We start from the raw sequence: 23748 nt of genomic DNA on the forward strand, positions 1-23748 counted from the left end.
GTGCAGTATTTATGAAATGACCCTCGTATATTGCGTAATTTCCGCATTCACCAGTGCCATCCATATCAGTGATGAAAATATGTGAGTTTAACTTCCCAATAAAAACGAGACAATTTCCCTGCGCCTTTGGTGTTGCTTTTATAGATAATAATCAAAATCGGGAAGTTCGAGAAGACATAAGTCTATCCTTTATAATATTCATGTTACTGGTGTTAGAAACAACAGCGGATATTTCTATTTTTGTTCATTTTTTTTCTTTTTTAAGTTACCCATTGCCATAGCCATAAGTTACTTTTGCAAACCTTTATCCACTTGTTAATCTACCTATAGTAACATTAATATAAATTATAATTTTATACACTAAATATTTTTTAATATTAAATTATTACAATATTTATTTATTATAAAGATTTAGTAAGAGCTGTTGGATAAGACTGTGAGTAAATTTAATCCACTCTTGAAAATTAGGGCATTTGCCGTATGGCACATGTGCTAAACACTCCCACTCATGGATAAAATCTACTTTTATCCACTTGTATAAAAATAAATATTTCTTCCTCTTCGTTCTAGCATTACTCACCTGAATTTTGACCAAAGACATTTGAAATGGATTTCTTCCAATCACCTCCACTCTGTATTTTCAATAGATTTGCAGGTACTAATTCATTCAGCATTTGACTGAAACATCAGAATAAAATCATTGCTGTTTAATGTTTTGAAATGTAAGACTACTATTATTTACTTATGGCGTGATAGTTGACCTGCATCATTTTCTCTCTGGTTTCACAACATAGTACAGTTATTTCTTTGTTTTGATAATGTCAAGATTGCTGTCACACATTCATAATTCAATAGACGCCTTTCTTGCTGCAGATTTTATATTGCCTTGTAACTGATAAACATTCATTTGTAAGAATGTGCAATCATGTATATTTAGATACGTGAACTTGTTGAGAGTTAATGGTGTAAAATTATGGTTTCGAAATAATGTGTCTTTTAGTAATGCAAGCAGTGGAGCTTGCTGGACGGGAGTTCTGTTTTGTGAAAACAAAACATTTCGACATAGGTATCACATAATGACGCCTGCATAGGTGCGTTTGGCAACAAGCAGTACTATGATGGATTTATTCCAGCTCCTTAGTTGCACCATTAAACATTATACCAGTACTGCCATGGCAACAGACTCCACTGAAACCATCCACTGCTGACAGTGTACAGTAGATGCTTTGACGGAATTTCAAAGAATCTCCTTTTGTGAAGAATACAGAATAGCAATTCAAATCTTTGTTGTTGTTTTGAAAGTGAGTGTGTATGAGTCCATTAGTCCAGTGGTTCCCATTTAGTGGTCCGCAGACCCCTGGGGTACAAGTAACTCCATTGAAAAAGTATGAATACTTCTTACATATTCAAAATTCTCAAGTGATCAGTTAAACAACTTTTGAGCGGTTGTGAGTGATTGGCAAACCGACAATGAAAGCAGGTTATCAAAATTGGCATCTATGATAGTAACACACATAATAGTCCTAAACATTAATACATTTTCAGATTCAGATCAGCTTTGTAGATTATTTTATGTTTTATGAAGGTGTTGTTATTATCTTCTCTTCTCCGACAAAAATTTTAAAGTAACTGGTGTAAGGTTATACCACAGTCTAGTATATACAGTCACGAAGCTTGAGTTGTGAGGGTGCTAGGAACAATAGACTATCCGGTACTATTTTGCATTGTCTGTAATGAGGCGATATTAGCGGTCCTAGTGGTTAGCAACTATCTATGGATGCATATTTACTATGTATTGAGCTTCGTGACTGTAAATACTACACTGTGGTTATGCTGAATTAATTTTGTTCAAGTTATGTATAGTAAGATCACTTCTTTGTGGCCACTTGTCACTTTCGTGCTGTCAAAAAGTCTGCGGAAGAATGAAGTCAGGAAGAATACACAATTGAAATTCTACAATAATACTAAGAAAAAGTGATGGAGTTAAAGTTACGGCAGTACAAATGAGAAGCATGAAGAACAGACAGAGTGCCAACTGTAGCAATCAGACGAAATTTGTTTAATGTTTTCATCTTTGAGAAAATAAATGAAAATAAACAAAACTGAAAAAAATAAACTGATAGGATGTACATCAAACCGATTTCTCAAACAAATTTTAAAATATTAGCAAAAGGGGAGAAGAAATATTAGGAGGCCAAGGATGTGATGGAATTGCACAAGTCGGAACAGGTGTTTTGACCCAACCCATGGATGATGATAATGATGATGAAGACAGAATAGCCTAGAATTAACATAAAAAAAAATAAAAAATGGTACAAGGCCCTATATTTCCTAAAGATTTGTATTTTAGTCACATAATGAGACAAAAAAGGACGGGATTAAAGGGGTTCTAATGGAATATGTAGTTTAAGTCCGACAGTTTAGAAATTTCTTCACAAACAAGAATATATGTCCTTATAATAGAATTGTTTGATTGTAAACAAAAGCTGAATACAGTAATATGAAAATACTTACGGAATTAACTGAAGCTCTGATTTGCTATCTCCAAATTTAGTTCTATAGAGCAGAGCTGCTATTTTTATAGAATCACTCTTGCTGACTTGATGGTACCCTGTGAACATTGATGCATAGATTCAATTATGGTATATAGGCTTATAGTAAAATTTTAAATGAAAGAGAGCATCTTGGGAAGTCATATCAGAAACAGATAGAGCAAGAGTCGGGTTAGGTTAAATCTGAGAACATCAGTCACAATGAGTCCATTGCACCTACCTTCTGAACACTGAAATGATGGCATTACTTAGACAGATCAAAATCTTAATTAGTTTCAGATTACTCACAATATCTTTAAGGGGACACTATGGTGAAATAATGGTGAAAAAATTAAGGAAATCCACTTGTTTTGTTTTCATGTTCGTAATTATATTTGAACCTTCTAGTTTCATAATATGGTTTCATTTCCTATTTGAGAGCGCTTCAAATTGTGTCACGTGACTTTTATATATTGTACCTAATATTTCTACAGCAAGCCCATTACAATCAGCATCAATACAGAGTCTTTCATTTACGCTCGCAGAATCGTACATACACTTAAAATGAAGCATTAGAGGCTACCTTAAAAAAAATCTTGACTCACCTCTTAGGTATTTAGGCATTTCTTGAGGGAAATGGAATATAAGATCAGCATTCCTATCTTTTCCAGGAATGGTATTCAACCACAATTTCTTCATGAAGAAAATTTGATACTGGTAATTAATACCTCCAGCTAGAAAAAATATATATATATACCGGTAAGTAACAAACGTTTTTATATACAATAGTTGATCAAGCATAACTAAAACAAATGCTAATATCATAGTGTATATACATTAGTTAGACTTAGTTTCATTTTTAAATACCGATACCATATTTGCTGATGTATATGACGAATTTTTTTTTTTTTTTTTTAAATAAATGTGGCATCTGTAATACACTGGATGGTACAGACAGCAATAAGTTGTATGAGGACTCGGATTCTGATTTAGAAGTTTCAAGTTACTCTTCATCTAACTCTGGAGTTGAATTTCTGGATTTTGACGAAGATTAAAAAGTATTCTTTCCTAGTTACATTAAACATTTGATGAAAGTAGCCTAACCTACGTATTACATTATATTTGAAATACTGTACATTAATTATAATATTCAGTAATAAAGCATTTTCCTTTAAAAAATTTGTACAAAAAAAGGGAATGCATCTTATACACTGGCAAATATATTTATTTATAGCCTACTGTACGCTATGAAATTAGCAATAAATAGATACATACAGTGCGTGAGAAATAAGATTGTGATTGACACTACACAGGTGAACGTGCACATGTGGAGGCTCAGTATCACCTTGTCCAATCACAATTCATGATTCAGGAGTAATGTAAGGTATCAAGCACTCAGCATTGTCAAAGTCCATGCAGCGACGACTCGTGATATTTTTTGTATGTAGGATATGAGATTGACGACTGATGACCAAGACAAAAACTAATATCAATAATAATATAATATTAGTAATAGTAATAATAATAATAATAATAATAATAATAATAATAATAATAATAATAATAATAATAATAATAGAACATGCAAAATCAATACATGTATGCCTATGTTAGTCTTTGACTCGTCATTCTGGAACTGTCAATTTATTTGTGTAAAATTCGATTCTCCTCCCCTTTTTAGTTGCGAAGATGGCTCCTAAGCCACTGTACTGCCTGATATTTCCCGATGCTCCGTCGTATGTTTGCGCAATTAATTCATTGCCACAGTTAAATTCTTCTAAATGATCAAATACAACTTCAGATATTCTTTCGGTTGTCCTGTCATCTGAAAGTCCTGTTAATTCTTGTATTTATTATAGCTTATTTTATTCATCTTTATGTAATTTTGTTTTTTATTCATTTTATTTTTTATATTACATCATTTTAAATTATTTATTATTTCGTTTATTCTATTCTATTCTTTTAAAGTGACCAATGAACTGCATTTAAGAAGGCTACAAGGGTACTTGAAAATTCATATTGTAGTCTCTGAGAGGGTCTCCATCACCCAGAAAGAAGGGTCATAGTATTAGGATATGCGGTCATATCCTCAAACATGGTTTAACTCAAGCCATATCCCTCCCTCCGCACTCTCCCCTGTCCAATAACTTCACAGTAGAAAAAACCGTTTGCTGTAAGATATTTGGATGGTTCCTTGGAAATTATTTCTGCGCTGTGCAGTGGCGACAACTCACGACAGAAAGTGGAAGCTTAAAGGAAATTATTACGTCGGGACGCATTGAAAATTAAAATCTGTAATTAAAATGTTTTCTATCCTCAGAGGCACGAAATTAAACTGTAGGATCATCCTTATATCCTCCATGGAGGAATCGCCACTGAGTCCATATCATACCATAGTAACCATAATCATAGTGCTTCTGTACAAAACAATTGAAATACAACATAAAAAATATGTTCTTTTAGATTATATTTAAAAAAAACCTATAGAGTGTCATTTTAAATGTATGTATTTATTCACACTGCAATGGGTATATACCCGGTGGCAGTGGTAACTAATTACACTCAATAATGACAATAATAAACTTATTAATTAAAAATACAATTAATGATAATACTAATAATTAATACTAATAATAATAATAGTAATAATAATAATAATAATAATAATAATAACAACAACAGGGAATATACTAAATTAAATGAAACGATCACTTAAAATAACATTTGAAATATTCTAATTTGTATCTTAAAACTAAGATCGAACTAAAACCCACGAGTATATGTTCATATCTGCACAAGTACCTTTCAACATTACACTCATTTCGCTGTCAACTCACTCACTGCACTGGAACTACGACACATTTCACTGATTCTATCCTGATTTCACTAACACTTCAAAAACATTTCACTGTTCAAATACTTTGCACTGCCACTATAACCTATGCAGCTTCACTGACAGGAATACGTTTCACTTACACAGCACACTTCACTGACACGACATACTTCTTCACTGATACAACACACTTCACTGACACAACATAATTCTTCACTGATACAACACTTCAATAACAACATATCATTTACACCCTTTAAGTACTGTGTATAATTACCGTCTATTAGTAAGGTCCTTAAGCCTATTTTTAAATACATTTTTGGTTGTTGGTAAAGCCTTTAGTAAGTCTGCAGGTAAAGCATTCCAGTCCCTGATAGTACGATTGAGAAAAGAAAACTTCCCAGTGTCCGTCCTCTGCCTTCTTTCCCTCAATTTATATGAGTGGTCGTTCCTTGAAGAGTAATTTGGCGGCTGCAACCTATTTTTTATTTCTTTCCAGGCAGGCTCACCTCTGTATGTTTTGAACAGTGCGCATAATCGAATTCGCGTTCTCCTGTCCGTGAGTGTGTCCCATTTTAATGGTGAATTTTTCCGACAACACTTAAGAGCCCGTTTTTGAATCTTTTCCAGTGTCTTAATATGTTCTAATCTGTAAGGATCCCAACATGCAGCACCATATTCCATTACTGGACGTACTAGTGATTTATATGCAATCTCTTTGGATTTATCAGAACCTTTTCTTAGTACCCTCATCACAAAGTGTAACGCTCTCCATGCTTTTCCCGCTGTGTCTGTAACGTGTTCCCCCCAGCCGAGATCGCTGCTAAATGTTATTCCGAGGTATTTACATTTGTTAACTTCCGGAATGGTTTCACCCCCTAACGTATACGATGCGACTATTTTATTTCTTTTCCTTGTAAAGCTGATGGCTTTGCTCTTTAGAGAATTTATTTTCATTTTGTTGGCTATTGCCCAATCATTTATTCTATTGAGGTCATTCTGGAGAAGAGTAGTATCTTCATGACTTTTTATTTCCCTGTATAACATACAATCATCCGCGAATAAGCGAACCCTAGATAAGATATTAACTGGCAGATCATTTACAAAAGCCAAGAATAGAAGAGGCCCCAAGACACTCCCCTGCGGGACCCCGGAAGTAATTTCAATTGGGTTCGATAATTCCTCCCCTACCCGTACTCTCTGAGTGCGACAAGTTAAAAATTCCTTGATCCACTGGAGCACTCTGAAGTCAATCCCCGTTGATTGTAGTTTAACCAACAATATATCGTGTGGGACTACATCGAATGCGCGTGAAAAGTCAATAATCACTGCATCTACTTGGCTATTGGAATCTATTCCGTCTTCTAAATCCTGACATACCGTTACTAATTGACTCTCACATGAATAGCCCCCGCGAAATCCATGCTGACAGTTATGTAACCAATTTGAGTCATCCCAATGCTGCCTTAGATAAGCTGAAATCAAGTGTTCTCGATGATGTTATAACTCTCACAACAATTGTCATAAAATATTCTGTTTCCATAAAAATATTCTTTTTAACTTCAAGGTTTGATGTGTCTGAGCTTTTTGTCCAAAATCCCCTCAATCAAATTCAAATGGTTAGATGAACATTTAAAATGGTCTGTACACCTTCAGGAACAAGGAAAAAAAATTAAGTAAAAGTTGCTTTACTTTGCGACTATTAATAAAAGCATCATCTATTGAATCCGCTCGCACATTGTACTTTGCATACTTTCACTCTATCCTAACATATGGTATAAACCTTTGGGGTAATTCGCCTAATGCAATCCAAATATTTAAACTACAAAAGAGAGCTATTAGAGCTATAGTTCAAGTATCTCAAACTACCAGTTGCAGGTCATTCTTAAAAAATTACATATCTTGCCTTTACCTTGCATTTATATTTATGAAACCTTAAATTTTATCAAATATAATTTGTATAGCTTCCCTACAAATTCAGATACACACCAGCACAATACAAGAAATAAAAATAATAATTTTATTGAAAGTTTTAACACAACTCTATATAAAAAATAGTTTATGTAATCTTCATCTTACGATGTTTGGTGACGTATACACGTTCGTTGATGTGACATATTAATGAATTTTAAATGCTATTATAGTCACAATCATGCCATGGTATGAAAGAAAAATTTCACAACCTCGAGTGGGAATCGAACCTGCCATAAGCAGTGCTGACTAGATCAGACGCTATGGACAGTACTCTATAACAGAGTCGCCAGTATGAAAGGATAATTCCAAGCCTTTGGCGTGAGACGAACTCGATAGCTCAGCTGTAGAGCGCCTGACAGGCCTGACAGGAGAACAGGAAGTTAAAGGTTCGATTCCCGCTCGAGGTTGTGAAATTTTTCTTTCATACCATGGCATGATTGTGACTTAATAGCATTTAAAATTCATTAATGTCACATCAACGGACGTGTATACGTCACCAAACATCGTAAGATGAAGATTACATTTGTAAAGTTTCTTTCAACCCATAAGCAGTGCTGCCTAGATCAGACGCTATGGACAGTACTCTATAACAGAGTCGCCAGTATGAAAGGATAATTCCAAGCCTTTGGCGTGAGACGAACTCGATAGCTCAGTGGTAGAGTGCCTGACCAGAGAACAGGAAGTCGCAGGTTCGATTCCCGCTCGAGGTTGTGAAATTTTTCTTTCATACCATGGCATGATTGTGACTATAATAGCATTTAAAATTCATTCAAAAATAGTTTCATTCATGGTGGTCTTCCTATGTATAATAGTCTTCCAAATTATCTCAAAGAAAAATCTGCACATCAAAAATTTATAGAAGCTCCTTACAAAATTTTAATCAAAAATTGCTTTTACAGTATGAACGAATTTATTGAAAATTGCCATAACTGAATAGATCCAGATCCTGACTTCGAGAAAGAATGTCTTTTCATGAAGGACACTTGGTCGCAATTGACTCCAGACTGTTCAATGAAATGTGATTTGTCTTGTAAAGTGTTCCATTTGTTCTTATAGTTGTTATTTGTTAATGTTGAAATTATTTATAATTAATGTTGAAATTTTGTATGTTGTATTTTAGTTAACGTACTATGTTGTATTTTAATTATGTTGTAGCTTAGTAATTATGTGTTACTTTTGACATGTCTCATATCATGTATGTGATCAGTTGGACGCAATAAATGAATATGAATTGCAATTATGCGTTACTTTTGAAACACCTTGTATATATTTATCTCAAAATATTTATGTTGATCTGAGGAGCATTTCTTATTTTTATCTTACCACTGCGAGATGGTCGTGCCTTCTTCATCCAGTTAGTGAGTAATACTACATAATCGAAGAAGAAATCTCCCTCAGGGACAGAAAACACTCTGTCCCAGAGCTTTACGAACAAGCTGAATCCTTCACTCGACCGCAGATCCAAACGTTCAGATATACTCTGACACAGATCTCTGGCACGGGTTGAAGAATCCACTTCGAAAGCCTAAAATGAAAATTAGAAATTAGAATAGCTACACATTTTTTGTCTTATGCATTGGAATTTATTATCGATTTTCTGTTGTAAACCACAATTTCATATTTCTTTTAAAATTTAAAATATGCGTATTATTTCGATTATTTATCGAAAAATAACATAACAGTGAATTCAGTTGTAATGTTTATTTTTTAGTTATACGAAGTACAAAGAAAAAAATATTGTGATGCCATAAATTTGGATCTCAAGATTTCTGCCGAAATATGTATCTTTCAGCATGGTTTTTGGTACCGGTATGTCATTTGTCCATCCATTTTTGTAAAGCAATATCTCCCAAAATTTGGTTCGTATCAAGTATCTACGTATCTTAGCTAGTGAATGATACACATAAAAATATAATATTGTAATTTTTACTAAAAATAATTATCAGTAATATTTATTTGAGAAAATACCGATAATACAAAAGTGGCAATCTACTCAAAATAGTCTCTAACAAATTTAAGTTATTTCCAAGAAAAGATCGCACTCCCTGTTTCATCTGATCTATTTCACAATGTCATTTGTCCATTCATTTTTGTGAAGCAATTTTTCGTTGGGTTAGGTTAGGTACCGTAACACTGGAGTTGGGGTTGGGTTAGTTTGATGAGGACAGGATAGCAACCTTAACTTGGAAATTACAGAGTTTTCTTTTGCTTCTTCTTTTCACATAAGCTACAGCAACAAATGAAATGCTACAATTGTTTACAGTCTCCAAGTATGCTTAAGTCAGAGAAATTAATAATTAAGTACGATCATTGTTACATTAATTTACACTGATGATGCCATGAATAATTGTATTTCAACGGCTAAAATAAATAAACAAATAAATAAAATAAAATATGCCTCTGATCAGAAACTTCATCATACAACAATTTTAAAGTTTAACAAGATCTATTCGATTCCAAAAGTTAGTGTGAACATAGTCAAAGAATAGGTATGATTTTAGTTCTATGTATAATGTATGGTTTTACGTTGTTTTAAATAAGTTTATTTACTTCATCAAATGAAAGATTAATCCTGTATAGGATTGCAAATTTAATGTGAATTATGAAAGTGTATTATTTTAGTTACCTCATCTGAGTCATCGGGAAAATAAATCTTGTGAAAGATTTGTGTTGCCTTGTGTTGGATGGCCTCTACTTCTACTTGATGGGGTGGATACTTCCTCTGGCCATTCCTGATAATTCTCTGAATGCGGTGTAGTGAGTCTTGTGAAACAGGATGTTGACGTGAACGTAGAAAGAGTGTCAGCTCCTGAAAATTGAATTAAGATAAATAATACATTACAAACTATTTGCTCATGTTATGTTTTCGGTGCCCCTTTTTCACCATTAAAATTTGTAAATTGTCACTTAATCAGTTTTATCACTTGGCACACAATTCAGTTATTGAGAGCTGATATGATATTCACGAAAATTTGATCCGAACAAATGTAATTTGTCGTTCTGAAAAGGAATTTTAAAATGTTACATTTGTTCAGATCAAATTCCTGCATATTTAAAGAACAAAACTAAAATTCTTTCAATCATTTATTATCATAATACACTACTCTCTTAAATTGACTGAGCATATTGGGAATTAAATCAATGGCTATTCCAAAACATGCTATGAAATGTTTCATATAAAATCATTTTTATCTCGGAAAGGATGCAAAAAAAAAAAAAAGGGCAAAATATCTCAAAGAATAACCCCTGACATTAATGATATTACTTACGGTTCACTCTGTATAAGAAGCTGAAAAGATCTTGATAAGGATCTGATAACATGCAATACATGTGGAACACTGAAGCAAAAATCATATTACTAATTTTTTGGCTTCATTGGGAATAGATTTATGTCACATTCATAATAAAATTAATTATCTGAAAGGAGTCTCTGTGAAACCTAGAATTAGAGAATTCGAAAAGGTAGCTTTACTGGAAACTGTACTACGAAAACGTAAAATATAACATTTTCATTTGTACTACTTAAATAGGATTGTCTGTAAATGTGGTTTTGTAATTAGATACGTTTGGATGATCGTTCACCTCTGTTTAGGCAGTCGGCTGATCGGCCTTGACTCTTCATGGGTTATCGCGCCACGCATTAATAATTAAATAATTAGATAAGTAGATTGTAATTCTTGGGATATAAAGCCCAGAAATCACAAGAGAAAGGTATGATGTGGATGAAATAACAAAAAACATATACAATAACAACAATTCTAAATACAGTAATAATAATGATAATAGCAATAAAATAACAATAATAATAATCATCATCATCCAAAACATGTATTAGACCAAGTGGTCTGTTTGTTATGGTCTCACATCAGTCCATCTCTTAGCTGGACAGAAGTAATAATAATAATAATAATAATAATAATAATAATAATAATAATAATAATAATAATAATAATAATAATAATAATAACAACAACAACAACAATAATAATAATAATAATAATAATAATAATAATAATAATAATAATAATAATAATCACTGTACAAAATGTTAAGAAGTGCTCTGTGAAGGTACAATTAGAATAAGGAAGGTATATGTGTGTTGAGAAGAGTAAATTTATAAGCTTCTAACCAGCAATTGATCACTCACCTTCATCAGATTTTGACTGCAAGTGAAGAGACCAGTAGCCAGCCACATCAGTTCCCATCCTCTCTCTTCACTCAGTCGATTTCTGTTATCTGTTAGCTGTTTCATAATCTGGCAATAAATCTCATCACGTAGCATATCCTGGATAAAAGAATATATAAATAAATTCAGATGAGGAAAATATCTGTGTAATTTACATTAGAGTATGGAATGACAAGGTAAGTAATGGGTTATAAATAATATTTTTGAAAGAAAATGTGACTAGTTACAAATCTAGTTTCAATTTCATTTATTTATAGCAACATTCTCGTTATACCTAGTATACTATTTTGATATTGCAAATATCTATATTCAGATTTATTTCAACATGAAAAAAAGTTGTTTTGGATATACTAGGCTATTCGTCCATCTGCCTTTGCAATTTTTTTTCCTAAGTTACAAAAAGATTCTAACCACGTGCAATAATTAAAAGGAATTAATATGGAGGAGCTCAACTACAAGCAAACAAGTAAACATGTTCTTTTCCTTATAAAACAATATTAGAAAATGTACAAAAAATTTCGACAGTGAGGCTGAAGCTTTTTACTAATAACTCCAAGATTTATTTGTTTCACAACAAAAATGCAAAAGCATAGTTTCTTTATGGGACACTAAAGCTGCAATACAGACTATAAGTTCAAATAGATCCCAGCCCAAAAAAAAAGGAAAATCACTGCATGTGAGTCCACACCTGTGGAGTAATGGTTAGTGCATCTGTCCGTGAAACTAGGTGGCCCGGGTTTGATTCCCGGTCGGGACAAGTTACCTGGCTGAGGTTTTTTTCCGGGGTTTTCCCTCAACCCAATATGAGCAAATGCTGAGTAACTTTCGGTACTGGACTCCAGACTCATTTCACCGGCATTATCACTTTCATCTCATTCAGACGCTAAATAACCTAACCTGTTGATAAAGCGTCGTAAAATAACCAACTAAAATTTAAAAAATCACTGCATGTCAAAACGAATTGGTTACGTATTCCAAAATTTCTTCACCTTAAATTGGTGGTGCTAACGATAATTTCTCAGAAGAATGTCTAACGGAGTATTAAGACAGAATTCACTATATTTTATAAGCAAATGTATACAGCTCATTCCCCATAATAACAGAAAAATAAACTAAGAACTGTGCTTTTGGAATTTCTGTGATAACTCTCAGTTACATCATACATTGTAATATTGTTCATTACATGAATATTTGTCACTTCTTCGCTTAAAGTGCATGAAATGCTGGTCTTACATTTTTCAAAGGACCAGTGAAGATCTTGTCTGTATAACTGGTACCAGCCCGTGATCGCCCAGTAGGCAGATCTCCCATGTACTTGAGGACAGCTGTAAATGCTGAACAGGCTTCCATTGCTAGTTCCTCATTCTCCAGAAGTTTCTCCAAGAGTGGTTGTTTAAGGGGCTCTCGGGAATGTTTCCAGAGTTCTTCTGGTGCAGAGCGTTTTGCTGATGTCAGCATATGACCTTTAGAAACAGATGCAGTCTGATTGGGCCTAGAGAGAAAACAAATCGTTTAAATTCCATATAGACACCTTTTGATTGAGTTCTTTATAGATATTATTCAGTTCCTAATTCCTTAATAAATGTTATGAATTTAACTCGAACTAGATGAAAGGATTAGTCAAACAAGCACACAAAATTTTTTGAAACAGCGAACTAATAAAGCCACAAGTTGAAAGACATCAGTGTCATGAAGGTGAAGCATAATTTTATCACTACTGATTTTTAATAATGTTCAGAATTTGTCGTCATAAATTTTTTCAACCACCTACTGCTGTCTATGCAATAAGGCAGCGGACCAAATGGTAAAACGCACTGAAATTCTACAGACATCTACATTGATAAAAATTACAAGAAGCAGGGTGAATGGTAGGCAACAAATGGACTCATTCTCCAATAGTGACCACTAGGATAAGAAGAATAAGAAGAAGCAGAAGATTCTACCGACATCCTCACGATGTGTATCCTACAGATCTGCTTCAATTTTTATACATCACTTTATATTGGATTCATATAAAACTGAAGATTGAACAAAAAAAAAGAAATCTATAAAAACAAACTATTCACCATCCCTGCATTTCTGATAGTCCATGAAGGAAGAGTGTTCTACTGTTTCGAGTATTCACTGGCCATGATTGTCTCGCGTCTTTCTTCCAGAACACGAATTTTTACATTAACCAATGTAATGCACAATAAGTGCTAACATGCATAAAATATCCAATTGTAAAGAATAATGAGCTACATGAACAATATTACGAAGTAACAATTAATCTATTTTAACTTATTCTATTTGTTGCGTTTAAGAAAAGACAACGCCAAACTTTCTATACTGCAATAAAAAAAACGTTGGGCCTACGAGTCTATTTTATTTTAACGATGTATAAAAATACTAACCTGAAGTGTTCTTTGGCATAGTTTGCCAATGTGTACAACTTGCGACGAGGGCTTGTCAAGTTGAGTTGCGAGTTCTTCTGTTTGTCAAATGCACCTTCTTTCTTGAATAAAGCCTGGAACAGCCACAAATTAACTTTATTCCAAATGCATAGTGTGGTAAACCATTAGGTGAACAGCATCATTATGGTGAGTAGATGTGGAAATTTCGGTGGAAGAAAGGCAGCAATAAGAGATTTTCTCGGGGTATTCCCTTATCCCTAGTCATTATCAATTCTTTAACAGTAGCCTACTTCATTACAATGATTTGCCGGACAGCATTTCAACATACGCATCTTCTAGCACAAAGCAAGGGCTTCTTCTTAAGATGAAGACAGATAATGAAAGCTAGAAAATACAGATGTTAAGAAATTTATGAGCATAATGGACGTTTCTTAAGTCTATTTAAAATATTGGTAGACAACATGTGATGCCAATCGAAGTTCTCACTGGATGAATAATAATGATGATGATATTATTATTATTATTATTATTATTGTTATTATGATTATTATTATTGTTGTTGGGACTGGATTAATCTTGCTTAGGATAGGGACTGATGGCGGACATATGTGAGGGCGGCAATGAACCTCTGGGTTCTTCAAAAGCCATTTGAAAGTCACAAGTAATAATAATAATAATAATAATAATAATAATAATAATAATAATAATAATTCTTTAGACGGAGTTACAGATAGGTATTGAAACGAATAAATCAACATGTTGGTATTTTTATGGGTACAGGTATAGTAACTTGAAATTCCTTCACATAAAATTTGTAATACAATAACTAAAGGTGTAGAACCTGTGAAGAAGATGAATTTGAAACTGCTTCCTAGGTATCTTTGGCTTTCAATTATTTTACAGCTTTTTTTTTGGTTATTGTTATCTGGCCAGTTTCAATTAATTAACTTTGATTTTACTTTTATAATAGATATAGATTCTTATCATCGTTGTCATCATCATCATCATCATCATCATCATCATCATCTACAACAAGGTCGACTTACTTTGGCTTCATACGTTTTTTACTAACGCATTGATTTCTCTAGTCTCAACCTCTTTTGGCTTCATATATTTTTTTACCAACCCATCTTAATTGGGTCTCACTGGTCTCGGCCTGTTTTGGGTTCAAACATTTTTTTATCAATCTGTCTTAATTTGCTTCTCTTAGTCTCAGCCCATACTGGTTTCACACAATTTGTCAGTACATCTTAATCTGTGCCTTGCTGACCTGTTTTGGCTTCATATATATATATATATATATATATATATATATATATATATATATATATATATATATATTTTAGAAACCAATACTTAAAACTGCTCTATTAAATCTCTCCAATCCTCACTTTTTATCTTAAAAATGAAAAATAAATGAATGAATGAATGAATGAATAAATAAATAAATAAATCAATCAATCAATTAATCAATTGGTAAATTAATTAATAAATTAGCCAATTAATACGTAAATCAATGACTCAATGAATAAATGAATCAATTGATGAATAAGTGAATAAATTCATTGATATTATAGATCAATTATTAATAAATGAATCAATGCATAATAAATTAATAAACAGATGAATTAATAAATGCATACATAAGTGGATGAATGAGTGAATGAATGGCTGAGTAAGTGAATAAATATATAAATGAATGAATAAATAAATAAATAAATAAGTGAATGAATGAATGAATGAATGAATGAATAAATAAATAAATAAATATATCTGAATGCAGAACTAACAGAGAGTAACAGAGTAACATAGGGCCTATTTATTTATCTAATGGCTGGTAAATTTATTACAGAATCATTAACCCACAAAGAAAACAACAAGTGAACAAACATTAATAAACAATTTTATAGGGCCTACGGAAATACTTGTTATAAAATTAATATTAAACCTGTATAAAAACAATTATAAAACTCATTATTATTTAAGAGATTAAGTTAATAAACAAATTTCCTTAAGAAAATTAGGTTCTTTATCATTTTTGATTTAGTGAGCAAGTCTTTGGTGATAGTGTGAATAACTACGTTGAAAATATTTCTAAGCATGTTTTCAAATATTGTAATATTTTTATTTTTACAACTGAAATAAAATGTAAATGAGAAATAGACTCACTAAAATATCTGCTGGTGGTCGTTTTATTGCTGGGAGCACATGCACATTTTCTGTTGGGAAATATCCCTTCACTTGCGTTCTCTCACATTGACCTTCAATCCACTCCCCTGTTAGGACATCTTCTCCTAGTTTTCCATCCGTCAACTCTATCAAATCTCCCCTCTGTAGTGTGAGGACTGATGAACCATCAACTGCACAAAAATATTACATGCAACAGAGTGAAAATTGGAAATGACATACAGAATAAAATCTACTTATGACATTTTGCGACCACCTAAACTACAGTAAATACAACTAACTTACTTACCTGGAGGTCTATAGTCTTGTAATGCTACAACATATCGGGAACGTTTCTTCATTCCATCCAGAATGTAGGTTATCAGGTCGTGGAAATCCTCAGCAGCAACACATTGGAATGTGAACTCATGGCCCTCGACTGTTGAAAGTGTAAACACTGGAACCACTCCTGGGTTGGTTCTACATCAAGTAAAAATTGATATTTATGTCTCTGTATTGGTACCGTATAAATTACCGGTAATACAAATATATCCATTTGTAATTTGAGAGCAGTTATAGTATAAATTGACGCTATAAGTTATTGGCACTTAATGGCTGCATATTGAATAGAGAATTGAATAATTTCGAGGGAAAAATTGTTCTGGGACCGGGTATCGATCCCGGGACCTCTGGTTGAACGTACCAGTGCTCTACCAACTGAGCTACCCGGGAACTCAACCCGACACCATCTCAACTTTTCCCTTTATATCCACACAACTCACGTGGGCTGACGAAATGCCAGAGACCCACATCAAGTGCACACAATCTCTGTGTGACTTGAAATTGTAGTTTTCTGTTAACGTACACAGTGACGTATATATTATGCAAATCTAGTCTTTCAGGTAAAGCTCCATGTAAAGCAGATTTGAATAATTTCAAGGGAAAAATTGTTCCGGGGCCAGGTATCGATCCCGGGACCTATGTTTTTCCTTGAAATTATTCAAATCTGCTTTACAGGGAGCTTTACCTGAAAGACTAGATTTGCAGAATAGAGAATTGTTTAGTGGAAATTATTTACAAAATAAAAACTCTGCAAAATGTGTTTAAAAGTGCATTTGTATATTTCGTTGCAAATATCTGGAATCTCGCAATCTACAACAAATACACAAACTATGTGTAATCGAATTTTTAGCCTATATTATTTTAATAACAATGAAGAAGAAATATAATTTTGAGAATTACCGAAATCATATAACATTTTGAAAATAGCCCAGTACATTACTTTCTTGTTAACATTTCTACACTCTAAGGGTTTTTTTTTAAGTTTTGTTATATTTCATATTAAAATTGTTAGATGAATGACGAACAGTCTAGGCTTTGAACAATGAAGAACATCACTTCGAAACTAGTCAGCCAGGTAATTTCCTCATATTAACACAATAAAGAGTTAAAAAGTCAATCACTGAAAAAATATACATACATGAAAAGTGTTATAATGCGAATCACAATCAGGAAATACAAATTAATGAATCTTCACGTTAATTTGCGGAAATATTTTTAATAGTATTAAACTTACTTTTTATGAACAACGCCAGTGATTTCTGGATACGATAATTCAAGTAAAACTTGTTCTTCATCGTCAACAAAATAAATTCCAGTCCAACTGACAGCCAGAATAATGTTGTTCTTAGGCATTTCAGGCCCTGTAATTCAAAAATATACTTTGAAGATGATAAAGGCTACGTCAGTGATGGTGGTGGTGAACATGTTGCTACTGCTATTGCTGATGGAGAGATCATCAGAGAATTAATAATGATACTCTTGTTGATGATACCGATGCTATTTCTACAACTGCTACTGATGATGAATTAATTTTCCTAACCAGTAATTTAACAACGCTGTATCAACTGTGCAGTTATCAATCATCAGTAGAAGTAATTTTGCTGCTGCTGATAATAATAATTATGATGATGATGACGACAATAACGATGATGATTTAATACCTCGAATTACTGGTACTGGTACTGAAGTCTAAGGATTATCCGGAATTCCAGATTGTTTCTTATTAATGTTATATCGAAATTATTATGAAAGATATAATTTAACTACACTGATTAGCAGAATGGTGTAAATGAGTAGTGCTGAATGGCAGTATGTGTGGGCATAATATTAATTTTTATTACAAACACAATGAAATAAATTTTAAAAGATAGAAAGTCCATTTTGATTCTTGCGTACACTACTTTTAACACTTGAATATAAGTAATTGATTAACTAGCGGACTTACTCGTGTTAATTATGTAAGTTTGTGCGGCTTACAGCTGTTTCGGTGCTTATCACACCATCCTCAGAGCCTACTAGATCTTGGCGTCATCTCGAACTTCTCTGCCTGTTATGTGGGTGCGTTTGATTGTTGAAAGATGTTGAAAAGTGGAGTCAAATAGTGTGTGTGTACTGAAATTGATCTGTGTGTTGAGAATTTGATCGGGGTGTGTTTTAGTGTTTAGAGATGACGCCGAGATCTAGTAGGCTCTGAGGATGGTGTGATAAGCACTGAAACAGCTGTAAGCCGCACAAACTTACATAATTAACACGAGTAAGTCCGCTAGTTAATCAATTACTGATAGGAAGTCAATTAAACACACAATTACGGAAGTGACATTCCGTAAAAGTAAATTTATAAAGTGTGTTTGTTGCTGAAAAAATTTATCGGTTTGTTAATTGATTATTTCTGAGTTTATTGATAATTAGGTTGTGGTGTTCCTAACTGATCTGTGGAAACAGCTGCGAATCATCTGTGACAAACCAAAAGTGACGATACGAAATCGACAATATTGCAGTGATAGATGGCTCTGTATATGGCTCTGATTGGTTGAAATTCAACGAATTTTTAGAGTATGTTGATGAAATGGTACATGAGAGAAGCTGTCACTGCATTATCTTACCTGAAACTCTGACAGTTTCATAAAACCTCGAGAACAGGAGCGGCCATTTCATTTTGGCATATGCTACTACATCTTCTTTTACCTTTATATCAGGTACATGTTCTTTGGCGTAATAACTCTGGAAAAGAAAGTTAAAGCTTAGCTTATATTCAGATCAAATATTTTTAGATAACTTACTGTATTTAATTATAGCATCTGAATCTGGAAATAGGAAGAATATTTAGAAAGTAAGGGCTGATCGAACATCTTCTTTTTACTAATAAGGTCGTAGATAACTACAGAAGCACTTAGGCACAAGGCACAAATGGCCTATTACAAATTACAATTAACAGAAAAATATTTCTGAATCTTATCATTGTGGTTTGAAGTGCACAGTTTTCATTATGTACTTCTGTCAGGATAAAAGTTTGCTCTGTACCGGTACCTTATGGAATGCTTCTGCAACAAGTTTCTCCCAATTGGTGAGGCCTTTCTCCGCACTTCTCTTCACAAGTAGATTAGGCAAGTAGTTGGGTAAAAGACTTGTTAACAATTTAGGATCCAATTCCGCTCCATTCTCAACGTAATACTGCTGTGCTGCCATCATAGCAATATCATTTTCCTGGAGAAAAAATAATTGTTTGAAGTGGTGCATGATGTTGCTCCCTTTCACAAAATTCAGTATCTCCCTTTTGTTTTGAAAGTGGCTACTTTGTGGACTGCTACCTTCCAAATTCCTTTTCTTTCTTTTATCGGTATTTTTTGAACAGATGGAAGCCCTTACAACAACACATTAACACTGCATACGGTATAGACAACATAATTTCAAATAACTGTGAGTAATGAGACTGCTTTAGGTTTTTAATTATTTTTATTATTTTTTTATTCTGTAAACTGCCATTGTTTGTTTGTTTGTGTACTTGTTTACCTTTTTTCTTACTCTATTATCTTTCATCATCTATTTTTTCTTGCATTGTTTTGTATGCTTTGTCTAATGGCAGCGTCTAATTTGAGGAAGCTCTAGTAAATAAATAAATAGAGAGAATATCATCGAAATGATAGCTGTCCAAATCTTGGATTTAAAATATCGGCATCCTTATCAATTCAAATGAACAAAAAAGAAAATGTAAATTAATGTTAAAAAAATACATAATGAAATTTAAAAAAATAATATTCTGCAACAAGATGTGGTGGCTATCAAAACGATAAAACTTTATTGAAAATAAATAATATATATTGAATATTATAAAGATGAATAGAGATGGTCATTGATGATGTTCAGTGAAGATTTTAAAATGGTTGATGCAACTGTCTGAAGAGTCTTATTAGGAACCTTTAATTTTCTGAGGATCTCCAACGTAAATTTGGGAATTGTTCCTCGCGCACTGAACATAAGTCCAATGACTTATAATACTTAACCCTTAAATTGGCAAAACTTCATTTCTCACACTAGTTTATTAAACCTTGTCGGACTGTAAAGAAAACACTATCGCAAGGTACATATTTTATATGTTGTACAATATTATAGTACCATTATCGTGAAATTTTCATTTTCCTAGCATTTTTTTTCTATTGTTGTATTAAAATTATAGCATATAGCCTATTAACCTGTTGTATCCTATAGGATACTTTGTCAATTTAAGGGTTAAATGTTGTTTAGATTTATTTTAATCGAAGTTTATTCTATCAGTTTGATTCAATTTTACTGATGTTTCAAAATTATACGCAAATTTACGCTAATTATGCTTATCAATGAGTTTCCTCTAATTTGTTTACAAAAAATGACAGTGAATGTATAAAGCTTAATACAGTATGTTTTATTTTATTTTTTCTTTGCCAACACCTTAAGATCAAAGTCAGAAGATGCCACTGGAAAGATGGGAACTGAAACGGTATGACCATTTTAAATGTATGAAAGAGAAGGAACTACCTTTTGCAATCTTCAAGTAATAGAAGATTAAGAAGGAAGAATCAGAAGGAGTTGACAGAAGGATGTGAACGAAGCTATGCGAGTAGGAGAAATGGAATGACTCTGAAAGGTGGAAATTTGGAATTAGAGGGTAAAACGATTTGTTGTAAACTGGTTATGCACATGCACTCACACACCATGTAGGCCTTACACATACACATATACAGTAGAACCTCTATTATCCGTGGTAATCAAGGGGGTGGATAGGACGGTTAATCGAAAAAGTCGGATAATCAGTATCATAAAATATTTTCGTAAATTAAGTGCATAACACAGTTTCATAATTTCCACCGTGATCTTGTGTTTAACATGCTAGCCTAGATAGTGAATCAGAAGTTTACTGGTAACAATTTAAGTCCGGTTGTCAACAGTGGTTTTATAAGGGACAAGTAAATTCCTTGCGTTGATTCTTTGTGGAAAGATAGGACTAGTAGAGGTTTCTTATTGTAGATTTACAAATTTTATACACTTCATTCTTGTTTTTAATTAAATCGTGCACATTTGTAATGCAAATCTCGTATTCTGATGCGAGAGGAGCCGCGATTTCTCTTTTCCCAAACTGATAAATTATTTATTTGTATTTATATTTTGACACCCATGAAAGATATTTTGGATAGAAATTATGAAGTACAGAAACTCGAACAGCAGAACAAGGACTGAATACTACACGGGTTTGCTCTAAATTTTGCGGAAGATTTTGGGACCATTTCTTTGAAAGCAGATAGTGATTATTTTACAATTTGGAAAAAATACCTTCAAGTAGGCCTACTGCTAACTGTTGCTATTGCTGGCAGTACACTTGTAATATGTAAGAAGAGCTCTAATGTAAGGGTAAAGGCTTATAATAATAGAATCTAGAAAAGAATAGGTACTAATATACGGTATAGCACTACATACTTTTTTCCGCAGCAAAAAAAAAAAAAAAAAAATAGAGTGAGAGAAAGACAGTCGGATAATTCACTGATTGGTTAATAGGGTGACGGATAATCGAGGTTCTACTGTACATACACGTACGTATACAAGTACACAGAATATCAATAACTACTGGTCAAATAAATACATGGTACGGTAATGCTATCAGGTTATTGGTTCAACTGAATTGACTTTCACTCTAACTATAAATTGAACAGAATTGCATTGCTATATTAAAGATTTAATACATGAATTATTAAAAAATGAAGACTTTGTTGAACATAAGTTTTACATAAGAATTCTCATTTTCTTCTCATTATATACAAACCTTGTCACAGCGGTATTCGCCAAATTTTATTCCTCGAATTACTTGCTGGTAAATGAGATTGGTAGCAACTGGATCCTCTGTGGGATCGTGCCAAGGTGTGAAAATCTCTTTACGGAAGAACAATCTCCAGGGTGCGCTTTTTTCTTGAGTACCCTGTTCCTTAGCATACTGTTCGCATTGCGAAATGGCATCCATCACATGATCTCCTTTGTTTCCAAGTGAAGACACCTGAAAAAGAAATGAAATACAACTGATTTGGAAGATGCAGAAGTAGCATATTGCACAAACTAAAATTTACAAGAGAATGAAAAGCTGATTAACTATTCTACATTTAAAATCTATTACAATATTTTTACAAACAACTTCCTAATATGAATAGATGTGAACTGCCATACCAAGTGATTGTGATATTTTCAGAATTCTTGGAAATGAAAAATTAGTTTCAAAATTTACATAGACCTCCTGTCTACAAAGTGCAAAGGTTTCCACCAATTCTATCGTATCAGTACGTACCTCGTACATAATTCATAGAATATTTGATTGAAAGATAAATGAATGTGCTAATTTAAACATTTATTACTGGTAATATTGAAACAATGCAACTTCATGTTTACAAACAACGTTAATAAATATTTTAAGATAGGAACAAGATAGGAATTCAATATAACGTCAATAGTTGAAAATAATATATGTACCGGTACTATATAAAAATAAGTGTAATTACCAAATAAATTATAAATGTTTATTAGTAAAATAATAAAAAATAAATGCATTCATATTAGATAGCTACGTAGAAAAGGTAAGTAGGTATAGTAATATATTATATGGAAATAAATATGTTGATAAAATTTCTATAATATTTCTTAATTTGTAGTCCTTCCTTGGGGGGTTTTCGTATCAAACAAATTACCGTATATACTTTCCAGAAAGAGAATGGGATATATTATGTCGAAAATGGGTCCTTTCATATCTTTTGCACAATTAGCCACAAGATTAAAAAAGACACAGTTGTGCAGAAATACATTTTCTGTTCTGAACATTATAAAGTGCGTACTATTGAACTTAAAAAGGAAAATGTGATCACGACAGTCATTTGTTAAACTGTTCTTTTAAAGTCCTAGAAGAAATGTAAAGGATTTAATCATCATCTTTTATTAAATTAAATCAGTATGTTAGTCAAAGGCTGATATTTATTGTAATACCGGTGCCAACTAATTTTCTCAAAGTTGTAACCTAAAAGAAAGACGTTTATATGTGGCTTAGTTTCATTTTAGTAACAACTTGTCTCTAAATAACATTATGTTTAAGTGGTTGCATTATTGTCGTTTCAATAACTTTAAAGTTCTGTAGAACGAATTAACAATGATACTAATCAAAGTTCCCCTATATGTGATGAGTTAATATGAGGCATCAGAACTTTTTCTGAACTTGAAATATATATATAAGGATTATGACACTATTACTGATATAAAAATCAATACTTTAATGGCTGGACCACGTGATTAGAACAGGTAATAGCATAATCCCAAAAA

General features: G+C 32.7%; 1 protein-coding gene across 1 annotated transcript in view; it reads right to left on the reverse strand.

The window, feature by feature from the left end:
* Positions 1-23748, reverse strand: part of LOC138694828 (myosin-VIIa-like) — an 86402-nt gene that overhangs the window by 5917 nt on the left and 56737 nt on the right. Inside the window, exons 24-37 of the mRNA XM_069818941.1 lie at positions 22217-22444; positions 19453-19629; positions 19029-19146; positions 17660-17786; positions 16394-16563; positions 16087-16277; positions 13918-14030; positions 12758-13016; positions 11486-11623; positions 9965-10147; positions 8662-8863; positions 3137-3265; positions 2515-2611; positions 581-678 (exon numbers count right to left, since the gene is read on the reverse strand). Coding sequence (XP_069675042.1) covers positions 581-678; positions 2515-2611; positions 3137-3265; positions 8662-8863; positions 9965-10147; positions 11486-11623; positions 12758-13016; positions 13918-14030; positions 16087-16277; positions 16394-16563; positions 17660-17786; positions 19029-19146; positions 19453-19629; positions 22217-22444 — 2230 coding nt within the window. The remainder of the gene's footprint in view (positions 1-580; positions 679-2514; positions 2612-3136; positions 3266-8661; positions 8864-9964; positions 10148-11485; positions 11624-12757; positions 13017-13917; positions 14031-16086; positions 16278-16393; positions 16564-17659; positions 17787-19028; positions 19147-19452; positions 19630-22216; positions 22445-23748) is intronic.

This window comes from Periplaneta americana, chromosome 1 (genome assembly GCF_040183065.1).
Source record: "Periplaneta americana isolate PAMFEO1 chromosome 1, P.americana_PAMFEO1_priV1, whole genome shotgun sequence".
Taxonomy (NCBI): Eukaryota; Metazoa; Arthropoda; class Insecta; order Blattodea; family Blattidae; genus Periplaneta; species Periplaneta americana.